This window comes from Oculina patagonica, chromosome 4, assembly GCF_052425735.1.
Source record: "Oculina patagonica isolate OP01 chromosome 4, crgOcupat, whole genome shotgun sequence".
Taxonomy (NCBI): domain Eukaryota; kingdom Metazoa; phylum Cnidaria; class Anthozoa; order Scleractinia; family Oculinidae; genus Oculina; species Oculina patagonica.
In genome coordinates this window covers 24,891,053-24,906,081 of record NC_135761.1, presented here as the reverse complement: position 1 = coordinate 24,906,081, position 15,029 = coordinate 24,891,053, and the positions used below count along the sequence as shown (strand labels likewise).

At 38.6% G+C, this 15,029-nt stretch overlaps 1 protein-coding gene and 1 long non-coding RNA gene across 2 annotated transcripts in view; one reads left to right on the top strand and one right to left on the bottom strand.

Annotated features, from left to right (window-relative positions):
• The window catches only part of LOC144650012 (uncharacterized), a 258,602-nt gene that overhangs the window by 147,236 nt on the left and 96,337 nt on the right, over positions 1 to 15,029 (top strand). The gene's annotated exons all lie outside the window — the stretch shown is intronic.
• Positions 133 to 11,329, bottom strand: LOC144649966 (uncharacterized). The gene is made up of 7 exons (XM_078509573.1): positions 10,656 to 11,329; positions 8,109 to 8,321; positions 6,841 to 7,017; positions 5,823 to 6,005; positions 3,910 to 4,134; positions 3,022 to 3,186; positions 133 to 2,645 (listed from the first exon to the last, which is right to left on the bottom strand). Exons 1-7 carry the CDS (start codon positions 10,863 to 10,865, stop codon positions 2,418 to 2,420), a joined length of 1,401 nt encoding a protein of 466 aa, XP_078365699.1. The 5' UTR covers positions 10,866 to 11,329; the 3' UTR covers positions 133 to 2,417.

The following is a 15,029-nucleotide window of genomic DNA, read 5'->3' as shown; positions in this document are numbered from 1 at the left end:
CCAGTGCACGAATCCCATTTTCCCAGCCCAAAAAGAGGCAAATCCCAGCTCCCATTTTACCCCTTCAGGACCCTCTCAAAATGTTCAAACCCCCACCCTCATCCCTAGATATTAGGGTAACTCCATAGATATTAGGGTTTGCACCAATGTTCAAGACCCTTAGCCTGACCTGATATTTTGGTCATGTGCAGAGTAATTGCCCTTTTTTAACTAAGAGGACTTGTCAGATAGGATAATAAGTCCACTGAATAAGAGACTTCTGTGAGTGCTAGAGCCAGGCAGAGGTCTTGATCCTTGTCACACCCTAGATCCGATACCATTACAAAGAAGATCTGTTTTAATTAGAGGTTGTTTTGGTTCTAGCAATTGATTGTTTTAACTTTAAAGGCTTTTCACATTGTCTAATTTTGTAAATACATGTTCTTTTATTGACTTGCCAGGATGTTTAAAGCTTGCTGAAGAATTTATTAAAGAATTATTGTCTTGTTCAGATTTTCCAAGAGAAGAAAATGTATACTTTTTTGTATCCTGTTTGCATGTAAACTTCAAACTTTGGTTTACATGTAGGTTCAGTATAATTTATGCATTTAACACAAGAAGATTTAAAATCAAATAATTTCTTACACAGAACAATCAAGTAATAATCAATTCAAAAAGGACTTTGAAGACAATATTTATAGTTGATGTACAACCACTTAGTTATGTTTGTATTATTTCACTATGGAATTTATGATAATATCAATGATGGAAAGAGTTTTGTATTACATGACATAACAGAGTTTGAACTTGTAAAAGTAGATGCATACAGTCATGTCAGAAATAAATTTAATGAACTGCAACTGTTTATATAAGCACTATTGTCCACCTCTACTTTGTGGAGAGGAAAAAGCATGCAAAACAAACATTAGTATTTTTTGTTATCAATGGGTGATGGAATCCTTAATCACATTCAAGGTGGTATTGGGCTGTGTTTCAGAAACAATACTGACAAGATCACAAATTCCCTATTCATGGTGCCCAGTGTTCTTACTTTCTTTCACATATTTTTAGGGATAGACCATCATTTTTTAGGGGGAAGGGGGTCCATTACTAAAAAAAATCCTTTCAAATAGATACAGCAGAAAAAATGGAGCCACGAGAAGAGAAGACAAGGAAAACTCTTTAAGAAATATATGATGCCCAGACCCCCCCTTAAAAAGTAATGGTCCATCCCTTGTACCATTTTGACCATAACAACTGCATAAACCAGGGCAGATTTACTTCGACCCATAAACTAGCATTTGGTAATTTCTGTTCTTATCAAAAATGGCAACAGTTGTATTCATGAAATTAGCAAACAAAAGCCAGAAATAAATTGACTCTTAAGGACCTAAACTAACTTGAGTTCCATGGAAGCAGAAGTCACCATTGTTAAAAGGTATTAATAAAATTACTCACTGTCATCCGAATCACTGTAGCTAATGTGCCAAATTCGCTTTCTAATGTAAATGTCACTATCGTCACTGTCCTCGTCAGAGCTGGAGGTACTTGGATCGTCAAAGACACATTCGTTTCTGCAATCACTGTCAGCAGAAGGTGAGATGTTTCCTTTACATTGTCCAAAATTTACCATGCTTGAATTGCATGATCTTTACTGAAAAAGTTGAACATGTTCTTCATGCTTGGAAGACCATTGATTTTGTCAACATTTTGTTACAATATTTTCCACCAAAGAAATTGAGAAGCCTGTGGCGATGTCTATGCCTGTAAGTAATTTTTCATTGGGCATGTTCAGAGCAAGCTTAGATCTGTAATGCAACAGTTCATCTCTCAGTAGCTTTTGAGTTGCCTGTGATTGCCGGTTAGGAACAGATGCTGATTGACTAACTGTTCCACTTTTAACAAAAGTCATTTTGACACTGGCACTCTCTAAAATTGCTTCCACTGGTGAGAAGAACTCTTCGCTGTTACAAACAATGTCACATGTGCATTTACTCTTTCACGAGCACAAACATCTGCATGTCTTGGCACAAATGTCACAGCACAGATGTGATTCAAGTTTGTTTTCTTCAGTCTGGCTTTCTTGGCTTGCAAGGAATGGCTGCATTAACAATGACCGTCTGCCCACTTCATTATTTCTTACATACTTCTTCATCTCATCGTTGATGTTTCGGCTCCTTGTACATCCTTTGTTCTTGTCACTGTTTCGACCAATTCTACCAACTTTTTGCAGATAGTCATCGAGGCAACTAGAGGGGCCAAAATGCAATGCGAGGTAGGCACCTTAAACATTTCCACCCATTCCAAATGAAATTGTGCAGAACACTACTCTCACTGTACCGTCCACTGTACAAAATTCTTTTTCTACAACTACTTTCACTAAAGGGCGTGTCTTCTTATGGTACATGGCAAAGAGTCTGGTTCTGTCATCCTTGGGTTCATTTCCTGTGGGAAGAAAGTAACTGTGCGGTCCGGAAACGGACTTTGAGAAAGTCTAGGTCCATGGTAGACTTGCCCCAAGTCGACTCTTTGGAGCGACGAAGCCGCGGTAAATGAGCGACGAAGTCGCGATCGCGAGGTGTCTCCTGCTCTCGCTGCGTCAGAAACAACTTGAAGGTCAACACCATATCCACGACGAACACTATACAGCATAAAAATCCGAAGGCCTGTCAAAGACGAACAAAGGGAAAGGGCAGTGAAGCACGCGCATTGTTATGAAGAGATTCAGCGACAACAACGGTTACGCCGAACTCGAGGATAATATTAATTTCAGATATATTTTTCTTTAGCGAGGTAAAAATGGAGCTTTTCTAGTTTAAAAGAAGGTATCAAAGTGGGACGGGAGGGGCTGGCAAAAGATTTTGCTCTCTTGGATTATTTAACAAAGAGGGGGAACCTACAATGTATCTAGTGGGAAGGAGACACTGATAGGCGTTATGCGACAAAACAGAAGAGCTACTGGCTACGCAACGCGTATTCATGGTCTAGCGATTCCCTACAAAATACATCGTATCAGTGTATTAAATTCTGCAATTTACTTACCAGCCCTATCTGAAGGGCTAATATGTTAAGTTTGAATGTGACATTCCCTTTGACATATATTTTAGACAAACTTTTGTCACGCTTTTTCAGTTCCACAACCCCTAGTGTCAGGTTTCCACAAGAAGCGATCAACAGAACGGACAAGATGAAGTAGATAAACACTGTCTGTAAACATCAGAAAAGATAAAAAAAAGTTAAGATAAATAAGATAAATAAGTTAGTATAATAACAGCAAAGAAACAATAGAGTTAAGCCTTCACTCCGTCCTTTCAAAAGATGGAGAGGAGGGCAACAATGAGAGGTGGACGCGAAATAGAAAATGGGTGACGATTTTTGTGAAGAATATCGAATACGTTCTGTTATGTTTTACAACTCGCGAATAAAAATCATACACGCTCACTAACCATGACGTTTTCTCTATTTAAAGTACACGTCGTGAATTTTCTGGCCCCTGGTCATCAAATTAAACTGAGTATTTCAGATGAAGGTCATGTTTGAAGTCCTTTATGAGTTTCGAATAACTCTTCCTCGTTTTATAGTAAAAAATCTAAAAAATTAGTTACTTGATCCTGAACTTTGAAATTCGTTGCTTCTGCCAGGTGTTTTTATAGACTTGAATTAAAATCATCTTAGATACCAGTAGAGAAATCTTGTATTTTTGCACTCTTTGGAACATTTTAAGTAAAGCTTCAGCAGGCTGCTGAATCAAATCAAATACGGCAGCTACCATCGCACCACGCCCCTTCGGTGTTACAAATCCAACATGGCGGCTACTGAATGATACTCAATCGAAATATTCAGCACTCACTTGCCAAAATTATCAGCCTGCTATAAAGGCCATTTTTTGACAGTTTGGATAATGGTTAGAGAAACTAAATCGTGACCTACCATCATAGTCCAAAGATAAGAGCGGCTGCAAAGTTTGTCAAAACTTAACACGGATGTCAAAGCTAAAAGAATGACCATCACCCAAGAAAAAAACGCGATTCCTTTAAAGAAATCTGCTTTGGAATCTTCGGGTTGTCTGTCTTTAAGCAATGGGGGATCCTGCGATGTATCTGTTATGTCTGCAAAGTACTTTACGATGCACACCCAGGCCGCAAACAGTAAAGCCTGCAAAGTATAAAGCCAGGTTTATACGGGCAATTTTTATGTAAAAAAATATATATTTGATCGCAAAAAACAATTATTTGTCAGCAGTCCAAAGTCTAGTGCGCCAGTAATGGCCTTGGACAGTAAAGACACGCGCAGTCTCGCGCACAGTACCCAGTGGAAGATTGGTGACCACATTATATTACCCTGACCCAATATGTGCCACACTCTATGTGACGAGTCGTCTACACGAGCAATTTTGGTAAATGACAACTTTTATTTGTCACATAAAAGCTAACACGCCAGCTTGTTATGTAACAAATATATTTGTCACATAAAAATTGACCAGTTTTTTATCATGTACACGAGCAAATAAAAATTGTCATATAAAAAAAAGGTCGTGTTAACAAGGTTTAAATTAAAGTAATGCTGCCGACTCAATAGTTCTTATCCTGCATATCCACTACATGTATCATGAAGCCTAACGGTTAATAATCTACTTTTTAATTACTCATGCGGAATGGTGGGTACCCACTCCACCAGGTAAATTGCTCATCAAACGTGATTAAAAGGGGGGAGACCCTTATTAAACTACAAAATAGTTGTTATGGATGACTTCTAACCGTCATATCTTGAACTCCATTAATATCCTGTCTTTAGTTTTTGGCCATGTTTGTTCTATTGAAGGTTGCCTTCATTTTCGGTAGTCATGACCATATTTGGAAAGTCACCTGACCAGAAGACGAAAACTCTAAAAACTTACACAGCTCACATTTCACACAGTTCATTCTCCCTTCAAAACAACACCGCGGGTAGAGTGCATTTAGAAGAAAAATTTGTAGCATGGATTTGCGAAGATTCAGGATATAAAAAACTATGACGTCATAGAGTTTTGTGACGTCATACCTTTAAAATTAATGTAAATTTTAGCAAATCCATACTACAGATTTTGCTTCTAAATGCATTCTACTCGTGGAGTTGATTTTAACGGCGAAAAATGTGAGTTTTAAGGGTTTTTGTGTCCCGGTCAAGTGACTTATCAAATATGGTCATGACTACCGGGAATGAAGAAAACCTCCAGTACAACAAACAGGGCCAAACTAAACACAGTTTACTAAGGGAGGCCAAGATATGACGAGTAGAAGTCATCCCCCCTTAATAAGCCTTTAAAGGACAAAAGTCGAGTAATTTCTATCACCTTTCGAGAGTCAGCTAGCTCGTTTTCACTGTCACACCACGAAAGAGTAAAACCAAAACCACCGATTAAAAAATGTCAAGAATTTGAAAAGTTACAAAGGCTTGATAGATTATCTACTTGTTTGATTCTCAAGTCTATACTTGATTCTCAAGTCTATGCATTTGTCTTCCATGAGAGCTCAGTGATATGCATTTAAAGCAACTGTAAAGTCAGACAAACATGGGTATATCTTGTTAGAGTACTTTTAAAAACATGAATTGATTACCGTAATAACTGTTTAATACGTGTCAGGGTCCCCGTTCCCCCTTTTCAATGTTGGCAAGTAGTAAGACGCTCTCATATGTCAGAAGAATGTTTTTGTCAACATTGCATAGGGGGGGGGGGGGGGAGGGGGGAAAATGTGTGTGAATAACTTTTTGCCAATAGTTGTGACCCAACCTCGTGTAGCTTCAGCTGCACACGAAAAGGGTTGCAGATTAACACGCGTGTTTAAAAAACAACGAGGACTTACAATTTCTGCCAATTTCACATAAAACACCGGGGACCTGATAAAGTCCTTGTTGATATCCCAGGCCCGTCTCTGGGGAGGTCCTTGGCCGGGGGATGTCTCCAGCTGCGCTCGCTTGCTCTGAAACAACTTGTAGCTCAACACCATATCCACGACGAACATAATGCAGGATAAAAATCCAAATGCCTGTCAAAGATGAAGCTACGATGAGTAATTTACAGACCATGCGCATTTTTAGGGATTTTAACGCTCGGACATACAGGTCCTGGGGGGAGGGGATGAAACCCCTTCGCAGGGTTTTCATTCTATTAACGTGTAGCGAAACTATTTTGCACTGAGTAGAAAGCCCTCAGCTTACTCTACAAGACGACGTGTTTTTTTTACGTCATATGACGTCATTAGAGTCGCCATGTTGGATCCACAATCTTGAATTTCACCATTTTATTCAAGCCAGAATTGATTGATGCAAAATCAACCAGAATGCTTATGGAATGTTTAATAAAGCAAATCGTACAAGTTTTTGTTTAAAAAAAATGAAAAATATAGAAATATGTCAAAAATGAAGATTTTTTTCCAAACCACCATGGTAATATCAAAAATCATAGACAAAGACAGCAGCATGGACAAAATTTCCGCAAGGGATGAATGAACAGCTACTGAAAGTTTCAGCAGAGTAAATACTCTTTTTAGAATTGCGAATAAACCTCAAGAGGGTGGCATCCCGAGGGCTAAGTAAGACAACGCTTTTAAAAATAGGATAAATTAGTGAAGCATGTGAATGAAATGCATGAAAAGTATGTAGCATGAAAAATTGTTTTGGTTTAATCTGGTTTTTTGTTTACATAAACAAAAACAAAATGAACAGTTTATAATTCATCGTCTACCCAATCGTACCAATTAATTTGCTTTAAGATCGATATTCACATGACTGTTCAAAAGTAGTTCACATTCACTGAACATTCCCCCTCTTGACAAATAAACGTTTTTTTGTAGTAAAGTTCTAGATAATAAAACAACATACCGAGGCGACGCCAAGGGATATGAGTAATGACCTGAATAATTTTTCGTGTTGTTCTTCTAGATCTTCCTCTCCGCCATACCTATTCTGCAACCAATATCCCAAGTTGGCAGTACGATACACCAGTTTTCCGGTACAGGCGAGCAGCAATGCAATAATGATGAAGTAAAATATCAGGGACTGCAATTAACAAAAATATTAACAATTGACTCTGGATCTGCAGTCATACTTTAAGCTGATTCCCGGTCCATACTGAACACTCTCGTGGTTTGGTTTGTTTCCGTGTTCTTTTTCTTTTGGAAATCAAAAATTTGATCATAGTAGCACCTTAATAGTTATAAAGTACATGAAGATGAGTCCGCCAAACAAGTCGTTTCGTTTAGGAATACTTGATGAACTGAAATGTCGGTTTGGAATAACGTCGAGGTTTTTTCTACTGAAGGTTTTCACGCCTTAATAATAAAGGAAAAATTGAGTAAGGTATCCTAGAATTTTTATTTTGGCAAGTGAACATTGTTTCCGGCGTGTGAGACTCATTTAAAACATTTTAGGTGCAGCACGGACTGGAAATCCCCTTAACTTTAAAACATACATGTTTTATATATATAAAAGGCTAATGCAGCAATACAAACACCATATCATATATAATGGCGTTTTGTAATCGTTTCTCGTGTTATTTATTCTCTACTGATTGGAGTTGGATAATTAAGTCAGTCATCCAGGGGGCGCTTGGTATAGGCCAGAACAACTTACCCTTTTCAAAAGTCGGTTACGTAACCAAGAGAAGATATGCTATTTTCACGTGACTCCATGGACGGACGGACGAATGGATGGATGGATGGATGGATGGATGGATGGATGGATGGATGGATGGATGGATGGATGGATGGATGGATGGATGGATGGATGGATGGATGGATGGATGGATGGATGGATGGATGGATGGATGGATGGATGGATGGATGGATGGATGGAGGGATGGATGGATGGATGGATGGATGGATGGATGGATGGATGGATGGATGGATGGATGGATGGATGGATGGATGGATGGATGGATGGATGGATGGACGGATGGACGGATGGACGGATGGACGGATGGACGGATGGACGGATGGACGGATGGATGGACGGATGGACGGATGGACGGATGGATGGATGGATGGATGGATGGATGGATGGATGAATAGCTAGATAATGACTGTCACTAGTTCCAGTCTACAAATTGACAACAGTAATGCGGTGTTCTCCCTCTTTAAATGGAAACTTACCATTACAATGAACACAGACGACCGTCTCCATTTGCAAAACGTAGGGACGCTAAACGTGTAAATTATCAGACAAAGAATAGCCATCACCCAGCAAAATATTGTGACGAATTTGAAGAAGCTGGTATCTTTGTCTTCGTTTTCGAAAAAATGGTAATGTTGATGAAAGTCATTCAGGTGTTTCACGATACTTGCCCATGCACCGAGAAGAACGACCTGCAAAACAAGAAGTCAGTTTAACATACGACCCTGATACACTGTTAAGAGGCTTTATTTTTAAAAACCGCCCACTCAAATTGGCGTCAAAAAATATTTTTGCCTGAAACTCTGGCAACTGAAAAGACTTTACCGAGGCTAGAACAAAAACGGACTTAAGGTGGATTTCCACTGTCGCGTTTTTGTTGACGCACGTTAACGTACGTAAAAATTGTAAACGTACGTAAAAATGAAATTTTACGCGCGCGATTATGTGCGTCGAATTTACGTTGTCCAATTTCCAATGCCCCTTTGATTTTCTTGGTATTTACGTACGTTACACGCACGTAGCGATCGCGAGTGTTTTCAAAAAAGTTAAACTGAGTTCAACTTTTTTCGCGGCTGTCTGCGGTTACGCGCGATCTACTCAATCATATTTTTGGATTTTGTCACATGACACCACTTACCATGTGAAAAACCATTTTGTTTTAAATCGCCGTCGATTTACATAGGAAAACATTCAGATGCACAAGCACTTCTCATCGAGAAAGTCCGAAAATTTCCAGCAATAATCTATAGAACTGACTACAGAACCAAATTACACGAACGCAGTAGTGAAAGAAAACGCCTGGCGTCAGCTGGTCACGTAGGCTGTGAACCGGCAATCCGGGAAGGTCGTCTCAAATCTTTAATTTTTTACTTGATGGTGTCTTTCGGAAGTATTTATAAAATGCCTCTTGGTCATATTCAATCATTTCTTCTACTAGCGTGTGGTACAAAGTGTTTTCATGGCAGCCATGCTGAAAGAGTCAAACAACAAGATATTTGCATAAAAATGTTAATGATTTTTTTCCCAAAGGAAACAAATTTATTGTTTCACTCCTCCAATATGGCCGCCAATAACACACTCTATTAACCAACTTGATAATTCAGGATGGCGGGCATTTACGTACGTTCAACGCACGTAAAAAAGAAATGCTTTTTCTTCTTTACCGTATTTCCTACGCGACTAGTGGAAATTACGCGCTGGAAATCCACCTTTAGTTTGATTCGAAATAATTTTCTGGCCGCGTTAGGAGCCATTGAATTGAATTTTTTGCCCGTTCCGGTCCGCAGAAAAAGAAAACAGGCATTTTACGAGCCACTGTAAAATTTTTCATGCGCATCGAACACCGACAATTTTTATATCAATTTGTTCATAAACATTTCTAGGTTTCTGAGAAAGTAGAAAGTTTCCCTTGATTTACCTGGAAATGTGAAATCAAGGATATAATGACCACTACTGATCGGCATCGAACAAAACCTGAAAAATGACCTTGATTTAGAAGCGAATATTTTAATTTTGGTACCTAGCTGACAACTCTACTCTACACAACCAAAAGTGTAGTCCTTTATCTAATAGGATATGCAAAATCCCATGAATGTTTTTTAGTATTTCAAAAGTTATGATCATTTGTATCAGGACATGTGCGAGTAATAATAACATTTTCGCGTATATCAAAATGGAGCGACTAGAGCAGATTTTGTCACAAATACAGCTTACTGCTCGCTTTTCCACCCCGTGTTTAACCAGCCTTTTGCCATTTTGCAATCCTCCAGATGGTTGAATTCCAATACAGTTTAAACAAAAAGGCAGGTATGGCTTCTATCGATCGAGTCTCTTGTTTATAGCCAACCAAAACTCACAAGCATGTCCATCTTTTTAACCTAAATAGCGTATCGAAAAATCAATTCAGAGCTTAATTCTTTAAGAATCAGACAATAAACTGTCCAAGGTTGGTATTAAATGAAAAAATCGAGATTCGAGGACTTAAATTTTGAAGAAACCTCCCCATTTAGATCGTTGAAGGATCGGCAGCTGGTTGATGCTGCTTCCACTGGGGTCCGCTCAAACGGTGACATCGCTGTTCGCATGCCTCAAGAAGCTCAAGACCGCTGATGTTGAAATAACATACTTTTTAGTTCTAATTCATCAAAAAAAAACTGCATCGGAATTCAACCATCTGGAGGATTGGAAAATTGCAAAAGGTGCCATACCCGAGGTGGAAAGCAGGTAAGCTGTATTTATGACAAAATTTGCTCTTACTAGTGGCTCGATTTTGATATAAGCGGAAATGTTGTTATTACATCCAACAAAAGTTGTATGCCTCCTGGAATTAAACTCAGGGTAGAGCTACAACAAAACAAAACCAAACTTCAACACCGAAACAAAACAAAATTATTAATAACCGAAGGAACGCAAACCATCTTGTTCAACATTCACCATGTCTACTTGACCATCAAAAACTAATCACTACATTATAGGCAACCTCGTTCTCAGAGCTTCTCCACTTTCCCAGGAAATGCAGTACTTACAAATTCTGCAATTTTAATGTAGCTCAGAGGAGACTTTATATAATCAGTGTCAATAGTCAAGTCAAATCCCTGCCCAGCCTGAGGTTGTTCTTGATGACCAGGAGTGCTTTGATCATAAGCCCATTGTCCAGGTTGCACTGGTTGACCACGAGGAGCCTGGGCCTGAGTATCCTGTGTGACCGGAAGTTGAACTGGACGGCCACTTTCCATCTGGGATAAAAAAAGAAGTGGAGTTGCATGACGCAAAAAACTTAAGTCGGAGAAGGGAAGGACATCTGGGCAATGAATCTGTCAATTCCAATTCTAATCCATTTCTCGGTCTTTTGATATTATCATGATTGCTTACCATCTGAACACAAAAAAAACATTGCTAGTCCATAAAATTTCCCTTTTCTAGAAAATTGTGTAATTAATGCTGAAGTTAGATCTTTTAATAGCTAAGGTATGTAGGTTGCTTAAGTGATCTTGGGTATTTTGATTTAAACCGGAAACGGCTCAAGCTTTTAATAACTGAATGAGATTCTAATTATAAGTAGCACGTACGTCGCTGAGTTAATCTAACCCCGGCTAGTAACGGACTTTTAAGTCCGTTACTACCTTAAAAGGAATCAATTAAAAGGAAAATTGGAGTTTTCGTTCCAAGTGAAATTGTGTGCAAACCATCAATGGTAACCCCAATAAAGTATATATTTTCTGAAAGCTTTTTAAATAAAGATTGTAATTTTGGATTTTGTTTTGATCATATAGACCCTAATAAGCAACGTCAGCATTTTGTTTGCAATTATGATGTTGCGCAACATTGGGTTTATTTGAGAACACATTTACGTGAGAGCCTAAACTTTTATGTGGAATTTGTTCTACATATACAGTATGGGGCCCAGCTCTCGGCCGGGTCCAGTTCTCGGCCACTTTGTGTTCAACGCGTTTTTTCACGTCCCAGTTGAATTAAAAGAAAAAGTTATTTCCATCAAACGATAGACTGATTCTTGTGCTCTAAGTATCTTGATTTTGATCCTTCAACTCGCTATAGAAAGCTCAAACGTCGAGTTTACGCGGAGGTAGGTGAATATATTTTCCCGAAAACTTGTTTGTTTACGGCTCTCTAAAATTCATGGATGTAGTTAAATTCGTATTTTATCCGAAAGCCCCTACCAAACGAGCTAATTTTTGACATGTGAAACGTAGAATAATTCACCTTTCTGCTTAAGTTAACTTTTCGTTGAACTGTTGTATTTTTTTGGTCTTAATTTACTTCAAAATTTTTTCGTGCGACTTATGCGTATTTGCCAGAACCTGCACCTAGCTAGGCGCAGCAAAAACCTTCTTTTCTAAAGTAAAACAAAGCCTCATAAAAATAATTTGGGATCGATATAACATAAATAAAATTACAGAGTGATTTTATGACTAAGAAAATTAATTGAGCCTTTTTATACAGAAAATTACGTACATGCTCGTTTGTGGCCTAGAACTGGGCCCACAAATGGCTGCCTCGTCCCCAGGCGTCCTCGTCCTTGGTCGTGCACGGTTCGCTTGGTGTTGTGGGACTGACGTGCACGGTTCGCTTAGCGTTCTGGGCCTGCAATCCCCGCGCTCCCTATTTTCCCGCCTTACCGCCTCAACGTCCGGCCAATTGGCGCCTGGGGACGAGGCAGCACAAATGGAGCCTTTATTTTTATTGATTATTGGTCGGGCAAATCAAATATTGACCGGCCGATAGCTTTACATCAATAAGCTGAATGATGAAGCTAGCTCTGGGAGAAATTTCAAGTTTCTTTTGTTATTCTGAGGAAAGAAGTACAAGTTTAGGCCTGAAGTGGCCGAGAACTGGGCCCCATATACTGTACTGGTCTAAAAAACAATGTCTCAGATTTTTCTTTCCTTGCTCCATTAATTTTTTATCAATTTTGGCTTTTTTTAGGGCTTCTTTAGGATTAAACATTACAATCTTTATTCAATAAGCTTTCAGAAATTATCAAAAACTAGCAATGGTATATCCCTTTCGTGATACCTTAACCAAGGGTTAAGTATCATCTGCGGCGAAGGTCAGATGCTAAGTGAAGTGCGTGCGTTATTCAGTGCTGTTTTATTACAGCTTCTATAACATACTGTAGTATCATTTCTTTTCTGCAACCCAGTTTCAGCAGGTATTGCTACATAAGCTGCGTGCACGCTTTTTCCGACAACCTTTCACGAAATAGACGTCATCTCGCATTGAAAAAAAAATCAAACCGGAAGTACGTGAAACTCGCCACGACGAACCTAATGTGGCACTCATTTGCATTGGGACTTTGAAGTAGATAGATAATTTTCTAAAGACAAATGTCCCAAAATGAGGCTTGTTTTGAAGGAAAAACTATTTAGCAAAAATTTTGATCAAAATTCTCCCAAAATGTACGCTGATTAAATTAAACTAGAAGCAATACCAAATGTATAAAATGTTTTTAATTCTGGGCTTTAAGTCCTGTTTACAAGGTAACCGTTCCGATCCCCTTTAGCTAGTGCTAGGTTTACCCTAGAGGGTCAAAGACAGCCCTAAATTTCCAAAAGAGTTACTCTTGTCTTTTACTCGTGCTAGACAACAGACAAGCTATTCACTCTATAGTTTTGACTTGGTAAACAAAACACTTGACGGATAAAACATTTCGTGTCACACTGGAAAAGTTGAAAATTTACATGCACATGTAAATTACAATTTACAAAATGTAAATCTTATTTACATTCTTTGTAAATTAAAATTTACATGTTGGAGTTTTGTAAAACAAAATTTACATGAAATTTACAGTCTTCAACGGATCATGTAAATGTATTGTAAAAAGTGATTTACATGGTCCTTTATTACAACGCTAATTGTAAGAACATGTAAAAAACATGTCAACTGTATTAACCACTTTTACAGTTTCTTTCTTTGTAGAAAACATGTAAATTTCTTTACTAAATCATGTAAAGAACATGGAAAATTGACAAAGGGGCGCCGTTCGGAAACATGTAAAAACCATGGAAATCGACAATGGGGGCCTGTTTGGAAACATGTAAAAAACATGGAATTGACAAAGGGGGCCTGTTTGGAAACATGTAAATACCCTGGAAATCGACAAAGGGGGCCTGTTTGGAAACATGTAAATACCCTGGAAATTGACAAAGGGGGCTGTTTGAAAACATGTGAACATGAGCTTTTAATTCATGTTGTAACCCACCAAATAACTTTCGCGTGCATTCATTAGTTAGACAGAACGCATCACGTGGTACGAAATCAAACGACGAAGAAGAAATCGGAGGGATTTAAGAAAGTATAAAATAAATATTTCCCCTTCCGGCTTGCTGGAGGATAATACTCCTTGCCTGAAAGATTATCCTCAAAATTTCACAGTTGCCTTTGAAGCTTAGTCAACTGTTCATTTTTTCAGCCAAGGGCATTATCCTCCAATATGCAACCGCCTGAATGAGTTTTTATTATTTACTAATTATCTAGATGAACGAAGCGCAAGACGAAATTTAGCGACTGATATCAGTTTTAACATAACTCATTACAAAAGCTCTTAGTTACAAATCTTTTACTAATGTCAAAAAGTAAACAGATTATAAATAAAAACCTTTTGATGCAGAAAACGAAGGCGACTATGACTTCGTCTAACAATATTTTAAACAATCTGGAGCAGTGGGGGGAAAACGCTAGCGTCCAACAGTTTGGCTTATATATTTTTCGAGACATGCGTTTTGGTTATCTTTATATTATAGACAAGGAAATTTTGCACGCGAACGGCGGTAAAATATTAATTACGTTCTAATTCGCTACGCTCAAACGAACGTAAATTATTTTCTTCTTCAATACTGCAAAAAATACACACCAAGGGAATGATGGTTGGATGCTCAGGCAATCCAACCTACGCGAGACATCACAAAGTAAAAAATATAAGATCTTACCGCGAGAAGGCTAAATTGCTAGTTGGTTAGAACCTCTTGAGAATACTGCGAAATTAGCGTCCGAATCCGCCTTCTTCTTTTCGGCTGACAGTCAATTCTCTTTGCATCTTCTGACAAGCAAGCTCGTCCGACTCGTATACATGTAGAGCCGACCACTCGTCTTTGCTTCTATCCGCGAGATTTATCGCCTTCTGCCGCGTCGTTGTGAGCTGTCCTCCTTCCGTTACCAGCTTGCAGACTTCTGACGGTTTATCCAGGCTGATCTCTAGCTGAGCGAACGTTCAACTCAAACAGCTTATAATTACTATAAATTTAAACTACAATGCTTCAATGTCGATTTTCGACTTTCCTCCGAATTCTAATTGACTATCCGAACTAGGACGACAGGTAATTCTTGAACAGCGAGGACACTTAATTGACTAACTCTGGATTTGAAGACTCTTGCTGCAACCA